This window comes from Palaemon carinicauda, chromosome 36 (genome assembly GCF_036898095.1).
Source record: "Palaemon carinicauda isolate YSFRI2023 chromosome 36, ASM3689809v2, whole genome shotgun sequence".
Taxonomy (NCBI): Eukaryota; Metazoa; Arthropoda; class Malacostraca; order Decapoda; family Palaemonidae; genus Palaemon; species Palaemon carinicauda.
Genome location: NC_090760.1, coordinates 20,656,496 through 20,666,495, shown reverse-complemented (window position 1 = coordinate 20,666,495; position 10,000 = coordinate 20,656,496). Strand labels below are relative to the sequence as shown.

Below are 10,000 nucleotides of genomic sequence, written 5' to 3'. Positions count from 1 at the left end.
TTCATTTGAATACCGTCCAGACAAGTCTTTATAGTTTCATATCCGTAAGAGAGAGAGAGAGAGAGAGAGAGAGAGAGAGAGAGAGAGAGAGAGAGAGAGAGTACTTACACATCAAGTCACATTCTATTTTCAAATAATTCATGTCCTGAGAAATGAATAATTCTATTCAAAATATTTAATTTGAATACCGTCCAGACAAGTCTTTATAGTTTTATATCCGTAAAAGAGAGAGAGAGAGAGAGAGAGAGAGAGAGAGAGAGAGAGAGAGAGAGAGAATATGCTATTCTGTTATTACCAGCTGCTTAGTTTATTGTCATTACAATTCAATGTTTGCTGAGATGACCGCCAGAAATTATGATAATTCTGGAGAGAGAGAGAGAGAGAGAGAGAGAGAGAGAGAGAGAGAGAGAGAGATATGCTATTCTGTTATTACCAGCTGCTTAGTTTATTGTCATTACAGTTCAATGTTTGCTGAGATGACCGCCAGAAATTATGAAAATTCTGGAGAGAGAGAGAGAGAGAGAGAGAGAGAGAGAGAGAGAGAGAGAGAGAGAAGTGTTATATTCACCCAAGAGTAAGCGTTCGCCGTGAAATCTTCATCATTACTGCCATGTTTACTCAATGCTAATAGCCGAGTTATCACAGCTACTCAGTGCTTCGATAACCAAGGGTCTATTTCCTTTCCAGCTTAGATTTGGATTCCTTTTATAATCATTACTTTCCAAAAGGGAAATATAAAGTATATAAAGTTCCAGATGTAATAGTATTTAATGGTTTAAAGCAGTGGTTCCCAACCTGGGGGAAATTTCCCCCTGAGGGGAAATTTGAAGCTTCCAGGGGGGAAATAATTACACTACCTACTAACTAAAACAAGCGGAAAATGTCCACATAGTACGTGCGGCAATTTGTTGTTAGCCATTCAATTGTGATATGATCATATCATTTCTCACTGACATGATATTCAAGGGGAGAATTGTAATATCATGCCCATTTCTGAGGCAGGCGAGTGTGCATGAGGGCTGGGCGAGGCATGAAGGGGTAAATCTGCATGGTTGAACTGGGTGCAGGGGGGAAATGACTGAAAAAAGGTTGGGAACCACTGGTTTAAAGACTACTCATGAATGGCAAAGGGAAGGGACAGTTACATTGCCCTAGCTAGCAGGACCATGCCCTATAGATTGACCATATATAAAAATAATTATCACCCAAACCCGTCTCCACTTAAGCTAAGACCTGGGAGGACTAGGCAATGGCTGAGGATGACTCACCAAGTAGACCTATAGGCTCTCTAAACCACACATGCTTAACCCACAAGGATGGTGAGGTTACAGACACTACAAGAAACTATAGAGCTTGAGGAGGACTCGAACCCCGGTCCGGCAAATTAACAGGAAGGGACATTTCCAATAGGCCACCATAATAACTTTAAAGTATGCACATTTCAATTCTAAATAGGTCAGCAAAAAGTTACACCTTTAAAAATTTATATTGTTCTATATTTTACCAGCCAATAACATAATAGCAAATTCTTAAACATTTTTTTTCTTAGTTTGATATTGAAATATTATAAAGCCTTGTTTTACTGTAGGTGATATCAAACTGGTAAAGATTAATAGAATATTAAATTATTATTTAAACTTATACCTTTTTCTTCACGAAATACAAAATGAGTTGGACAAATGATGTGAATTATTGCTTTCTGAACAATGACCTGGTTGTAATTTTAGTCATGAGGAAGAGTTTTTAATGTGTATAGAAGCATTCTGAGAAATGATCTTTCTGTAATTTTAGTCTTCTGGAAGCGTTTTAAACGATATAGATGCATTCTGAGGACTGACCATTCTGCAATTTAAGTTCTTTGGAAAGCGTTTTAAACGTTATAAGTGTATTCTAAGAAATGTTTTTAACTAGTGAAAATAACAAAAGTAAACGAAATCAGAAAAGCATTTGGAATTCTATAATGTTTAGAAATAAACAAAATCTTCAAAATTTCATGCAAAACTAGTTTCGATTTAAAAAACAAACACAATTATTTCTCATATCGTTGATTTATTTCCTTTCCTCGTTGGGCTATTTTCCCCTTTAGGACGACTTGGGCTTATAGCATCTTGCTTTTCCAAGTAAGGTTGTAGCTTAGCTAATAATAATAATAATAATAATAATAATAATAATAATAATAATAATTGAAGACATTTATAACACTAACTACAGAACAACAAATCTCTGCGGGACGTACACATACCTTTTCATCCACGGTGGAACTTCTCTTTGTATCGGCCCTCTGTAATGGCAGTTCAAAACAATGACGGTCATAATGATGCTGATGGAGGTGATGGTCATGACGGCCGTTAGGTAGATGCCTGAAGCAGACGATAAGACTGTTATTGCGTTGCGGAAAAAAAAAATGTCAACACGTAACAGTTTTTCTGTTTTAAAGACTCCTATGGTTATGTGGGCATTTCCACTGGTTAAAATGCAAGTATATTCATGAGAAAATACCTTGCTTTAAAAAAAAAAAAAAAAAAAAAAAAAAAAAAAAAAAAAATACATCTCTTTCTATTTTTTTTTCTTTTACTTTTATGACTCCTACAGTCACGTGTTACAAAATTGTTTAAAAAATGCCTTCATAAAGAAATATCTCCCCATGGTTCTATATTTCCATGACTAAATGAAAATTATATTAAAACCTATCAATCCTAACAAGAAAAAGGTGACCCCAATATTTTTTTACTTTTATGACTCCTGTGGTCATGTGTTACAGAATGTTAAAAAAAATAGAATACTTTTATAAGGAAATACCTCCTCATGGTTCTATATTTTTCCACGACTAATGGAAACTATATTAAAAGCTATCAATCCTAACACCAAAAAGGAAACCCCCCAATATTTTTTACTTTTATGACTCCTGTGATCCTATGCGCATATGCATTGGTTAAAAAGACAAATATCTTTAAAAGGAAGCACCCCTCCTAAAGCCTGTATTTACTGTATACTGCTAAATGAAAACGATATTAAAAGCTATTTAAAGCGTTCAAGATAAAACTAGAGGAACACTCAGTAGAGCGCAGACCTCCGCCGCGGCAGGTTATTTCTCGACCTTTTGCTTGACCTTGACCTTTGACCCTAAAATGTATTAATGGGCGTGGATTTTCATACACTCAAATTTGAACCAAGTTTGAAGCCTCTGTGACAACCACGTCCAAACTTATGGCTGATTTACGTGAATTGGACATTTTGCTTGACCGTGACCTTGACCTTCCAAAATGTGATAATTTCGAGCTTTTTGCATAACAGTTAATCCCTGCAAGTTTCATTGCTCTACGATTAAAAATTTGGTCAGGAAGCTGTTTACAACCAAACACACCACACGCACACAAACACAATCAGGGGGTAAAACATAACCTCCTTCCAGCTTCGTTGGCGAATGTAACCATCTAAAACAGACAAGTGATGCATACTGACCAATCAGCTATCATGGCAGAAATAGGTTGTACAAATCTGAATTCGATAGGAATATGGACAACAGATTCGGATTCAAATCTAGTTTCTCTGGATAGCCAAATGGTATCATAGTCAACTGTCAGCTTTATTTCGATTTTTGCGGATTATTATTATTATTATTATTATTATTATTATTATTATTATTATTATTATTATTGTCAGACGAATATCTCCCATCATCACCAATCTACATCAGCGAGCGTGGTGATGGAAAATGGCCAAACCCCAGACATGAATTGACATATCTGAGGCGTTTGTCCTGCAGTGGACTCATGCCTGGGTAAAAGTACTTATCATTATAAGAATTTTTCCTGAAGGTTTGCATTCCAGAGGCAGAAGGCATTAGACATTGAAAGCTATTTGTGGATTATAATATGGAAGTATGTTAATGACAAAACTACCAGATATACATGAGTGTAGCTGATAAATTTTTCCCATTTAGACGAGTTTTTCATATTTATATATCTGGATTCTCTCTACCTCGGGATCAGAGACCCAAGGGGGAATCAAGTCAAAGTTAATAGCTTCTGGTCGGCCGAGGATTCAAACCAGGGCCCAAGAAACTGAGGTTCCATTGACTCAACGATTCAGGGATAGAGAAATAAAAGTTGATGACAATTCTCCCATACTTATACTTGTCAAATTCAGGTTTTTTTGAACGTATGGTCGTAAAGGTTTTAAAGGTTTTAAAAGTCGCTCATGAATGACAGAGGCGAGAGACAGTGACATTGCCCTAGCAATCAGGACAATGCCCTAGAGACTGACCATATATTATATGATCAGCCCCCAAGCCTCCTCTCCACCCAAGCTAGGACCAGGAGGGCCAGGCAGTGGGTGCTGATGACTCAGCAGATAGACCTATAAGCCCCCCAAACACCCCCCCCCCAACCTTAGCTCACAAGGATGGTAAGGTTGCAGACACTAATGGCACTAACGAGTCTGAGCGGGACTCGAACCCCCCAACTGGGAAACACCAGGCAGAGACGTTACCAATCAGGCCACAGCAAGTGAGTTTGTACGTAGGCGTGAGCACGCATATATAAGTTACATGGAAATAATACTATTGAAATAAGCAACACCACTTAGGCTAGTAATTGCTACGTTATTACTGCAATGTCAGCAGTTCTCAGTGTTGCTAATGATATGTCAATGCTTAGGATGGGTATGGTCCGTTTCTTTGTCTTTAGACTTAAAGAGGATCTCTTTTCTAAATCAAACAATTGTTCTCTATTCTTGGGTAGCCCCCTAGCCTCTGTACCATGGTCTCCCACTGTCTTGGGTTAGAGTTATCTTACTTGAGGGTACACTCGGGCACACTATTCTATCTTATTTCTCTTCCTCTTGTTTTGTTAAAGTTTTTATAGTTTATAGGGTAAATATTTTATTTCAATGTTACCATTTTTCAAATATTTATTTTTCCCCATTTCCTTTCCTTACTGAGCTATTTTCCCTGTTGGAGTCCCTGGGCTTACAGTATCCTGCTTCTCCAACTAGGGTTGTAGTTTAGCAAGTAGTAATAATAATAATAATAATAATAATAATAATAATAATAATGATAATAACAATGATAATGATAATAATAATATCAATAATAATGATAATAATAATAATAATAATAATAATAATAATAATAATAATAAAAATAATAACAGATCCCTAAAACAAAGTAGACTAAATGATGCAGAATATATTAAAGCAGGTTAAATAATTAAATGCTCTGTAATGCTAGTGAACTTTACATTCCAGATTAACTAAACACTATGGCGAAAAATATGCTTTATGTCAAAACACTTACTTCTTTTTCGAATTCTTTTTAGAAAATGTAATTCGACGGGAAAAACCACCGGCTATGAAATATTTACAACAATTTTGCTAAATATTTATGAGGGTTACATCAACACATTGAAAATTCAAGATCAAGTTGTTTACAGATGTTATATATGTTTGTTTGTCCCTCAAAATTAATCATTTTCAACATGTAGAGAGATTATTCTTCAAAATGATAATTTTGTGTGAGAGAGAGAGAGAGAGAGAGAGGAGAGAGAGAGAGAGAGAGAGGGGGGGGGGGGCAAAACCAGAGTGAGTGTTGGTTCTTTAGACACTATACGTGGAGCAGTGTCCTTCACACATCCTTTCTGTGTAGTACCCGAGTAGACAGAGACAGAGAGAGGATGAGAGGGAGGAAAGGAGGAGGAGGAGGAGTGGATGTCCTCCTCGAAAGCATTCAGTAAGACAGCTCTCTCTCTCTCTCTCTCTCTCTCTCTCTCTCTCTCTCTCTTTCGAGGCGAAGTAATAATAAAGTCTCCAGGTTAGCTTGCTTGACTTTGAATAAGATGTGATAAGCGTTCTTCACTTTAGCAGTGTATGATCACATCTATTTAAGCACCTGGGCTCAATTATTCGTGCTTGCACGAGGCTGCGCAACCACACATTTAGACAACTCTATATATACATACATATATATATATATATATATATATGTATATATATATATATATATATATACATATATACATATATATATATATATATATATAATACACACACACACACACACACACATATATATATATATATATATATGTGTGTGTGTGTGTGTGTGTGTGTGTGCGTGTGTTTGTAATGGTCACTACAGCTGGCTCATGATAAAGAGTAAAATATGTACTAAGCCACGAAAGGAAAAGTGAAAAAAAAATTATTAGAGTTACTACTTTCTTTTACTGACATCTTGGATTCACAATCATATACATGTATACAGTATATGTTTATGCCTATATGATGTTGAATATATACCCTTACACACACGAACACACACACACACACAAATATATATATATATATATATATATATATATATAGATAGATAGATAGATAGATAAATAGATAGATATAGATATGTGTGTATATGTGTGTGAAGCATTTCTTCTCATGGATACAAGCAAAGCTAATACACAAACACTATTTATAACTATCCCTTTCTATTACAATAAACATACCCATAATTAATCATTTCTGCGCAAAAAAAGAAACATCTGATTGAATGTGTTCTTTATAAGATGATGTTCAGTTTACTGTGAACAGTTATATAAGGAACATCCTTAAGGAGCCATGTTTTAGGTATACTATCTTTACACTTGAGTTTTACCAGCGTTCTCTTCGTTTTATATAATTTGCGCCATTCATTAATTTCCTGAACAATTATTTCAAGAGAATCAAGATTCCATAGCCTCTGTACCATGGTCCTTCACTTTCATGGGTTAGAGTTCTCTTGCTTGAGGGTTCCACTCGGGCACACTGCTCTTTCTTATTTCTCTTCTCTTGTTTTGGTAAATATTTTTTACTTTATATAGAAGATATTAATTTTAATGTTGTCACTCTTCTTAAAATATTTTTATCTTTTTTGATTCTTTCCTCACTGGGCTATTTTTTCCTGTTGCAGCCCCTGTGCTTATAGTATCCTGCTTTTCCCAACTAGGGTTGTAGCTTAGCAAGTAATAATAATAATAATAATAATAATAATAATAATAATAATAATAATAATAATAATGAAATGAAACAGTACCCTCTGTGTAAACAAGATTTTTTTCCTATTGCTTGAGGGTACACTCGGACTCACTATTCTGCCTTATTCTCTTCCTCTTTTTTTTTTTTTCAAGTTTTTATCGTTTATATATGAACGATCTATTTTAAAGTTGTTACTGTCCTTAAAATATTTTATTCTAACTGTTCTTTACTTCTCATGTAGTTTATTTATTTCCTTTCCTCACAGGGGTATTTTTTCCCTGTTGGAGCCATTGGGCTTATACCATCCTGCTTTTCCAACTAGGGTTGTAGCTTAGACAACAACAACAACAACAACAACAACAACAACAATAATAATAATAATAATAATTATGATAACATTATAATTCCAAGTGATCAAACCATGACAATCCGACACAAGTCTCTTTTTATAGTTTTTATATGAAAGATCTGTTTTAATGCTGCTATTGTTCTTAAAACATTTCATTTTAATTGTTCATTACTTCTCATGTATTTTATTCATTTCTTTATTTAAGTTCCCCACTGGGCTATTTTCCCCATGTTGGAGCCCTTGGGCTTATAGCATCCTGCTTTTCCAATTAGGTTTGTAGCTTAGCTAATAATAATAATAATAATAATAATAATAATAATAATAATAATAATAATAATAATCAAAGCTTGTTAAAACTAGAAAAGCACTCTGCTATACAGACCCTCCACCACGGCAGCTTATTTCTGTAAAGTATCTTGCCTTAGGTTAATTCAGACGACCTTTTGATCGACCTTTTACCTTGACCTTTGACCTAAGACGTTCAAAATTGAACCACTTCCACGTCTCAACATAACAATTACTCCCTGTAAGTTTCACTACTCTACGAGTAAAATCGTGGGCAGGTAAGTGTTCACAAACAAACAAACAGGGGCAAAAAAACGTAACCTCCAGCCAACTTCGTTGACGGAGGGAATTAAAAAAAAAATCATACACATAATGGATATCATAAGTAAAGTCAAATATGCTGATCATAATGAAAACAATAATAATCACTTTAACATAATGCATTTGAATTTACCGTTAATAATTATTAATACATCAAACCCCGTCTCATCCTTCCAAGAGCTACTCACAGAATCTGTGAGGGAGATTAAACCAATACAGCCAGCACAGCTTTGGAATTTCAGACAGACAGACATAGGGTCACAATCTATAAATATTATATTCGTATCGACCGGAACGAACATTACATATGCCAATGTTACTCAGAAGATGGGTCTTAGAAATACAGGGAAACAGCTCATATTCATTCAAGAATTTTAGATGATATACTGTATATATTCTATATTCTAATATATTAGAATATAAATGTTCTATATTCTATTATTTTAGAATATATATATATATATATATATATATATACATATATATATATATATATATACATACATACACATACATATATCAGTATTTTATAAAGAACTGTTAATATTTATAAATTACATGGCAATTATTCTAATTATTTTGGGATTTTTATCTACTAATTTCAACTGATTTCAATTTTTTTATTGTATACCCTTTCTTCAACTCTCTCTCTCTCTCTCTCTCTCTCTCTCTCTCTCTCTTCAATAGTTTATAAGGAAATGTTAATATTGATAAATGACATTGTAATTATTCTAATCATTTTGTGATTTATTTCTAATTTCAACTGATTTTCTATTTCCTTATACAGTTTTTTCAACCGTCTCTCTCTCTCTCTCTCTCTCTCTCTCTCTCTCTCTCTCTCTCCAATAGATACATCTACATGTAGCATTGGTAAAATCTAAAGTTGCAAGATGAAAACATAATAAATTTCAAACATATTTATGATTTTTATCAATTGCGTATTTGTCTACAACCACAACTAAACGCCAATTGCGTAAAATCATACTCTTTCACATCCGGCGTTGCTGTTACGCCCTAACCACCTCATTTCCGGCTAACTATTCCATTACGCTTAACGACATCAAGAGGCCCTTAAGTACTCTTCCTAATTCTGTAATGTCCCAAATGCATTTGCCTGGGAACCCCCTTAACTATCATAATGCGTACTGAGAGAGAGAGAGAGAGAGAGAGAGAGAGAGAGAGAGAGAGAGAGTATACATTTCCATATAGTCACATACATATACAATCATTTGTTCAAGTGGGTCTCTATACATATATTTATATTCAGTATATATACAGACTATATATACATATATACATAGAGTATATATATACATACATATATACACAAACACAAACACACACACACACACACACATATATATATATATATATATATACAATCATTTGTTTAAGTGGGTCTCGATACATATATTTTATATTCAGTATATATACAGACTATATATACATGTATACATAGAGTATATATATACATACATATATATATATATATATATATATGTATATATATATTATATATATATATATATATATATCCGATCCCATTCTTCAGGTAGGAAGGGGAGAGAGTAGTCATCCTCTGTTGAAAGGGGGATGCATGTGCGTCCATATCTCTTTAATTATTTAGTCAAAATTTTTGACGGACCATGTACACTGGTGTGTAGCTATATATTATTATTATTAATATTATTATTATTACTAATCAAGCTACAACCCTAGTTAGAAAGCAGGAATAACAGCGCAACGAGGAGAGAGTATAAGCAAGAAAATAAACTACAAGAGAAGTAATAAATAATAAACAAACACCTCTTAAGACCAGCATACATTTATTAATCAGCAATGAAGCAAGGGAAATGAATCAGCTCAAAATAACCTTGTTATCAGAGTACTCATCTCAGCCATGAACTCACGAAATCCCCTGATATAACATCCTCATCAAGGCATCCCCCGTAAAAAGTCAAGCGAGGTCGGACAGGCAAAGCGGAGAGGTCAAGAACATGGCATGGCGCTATGCTGAAACTATTAAGGAGATTAAGAAAT

At 34.3% G+C, this 10,000-nt stretch overlaps 1 protein-coding gene across 1 annotated transcript in view; it reads right to left on the bottom strand.

The window, feature by feature from the left end:
• Window positions 1–10,000, bottom strand: part of LOC137628395 (neuronal acetylcholine receptor subunit alpha-10-like) — a 480,459-nt gene that overhangs the window by 6,624 nt on the left and 463,835 nt on the right. Inside the window, exon 8 of the mRNA XM_068359546.1 lies at window positions 2,243–2,360. Within this exon, the coding sequence (XP_068215647.1) occupies window positions 2,243–2,360 (118 nt within the window). The remainder of the gene's footprint in view (window positions 1–2,242; window positions 2,361–10,000) is intronic.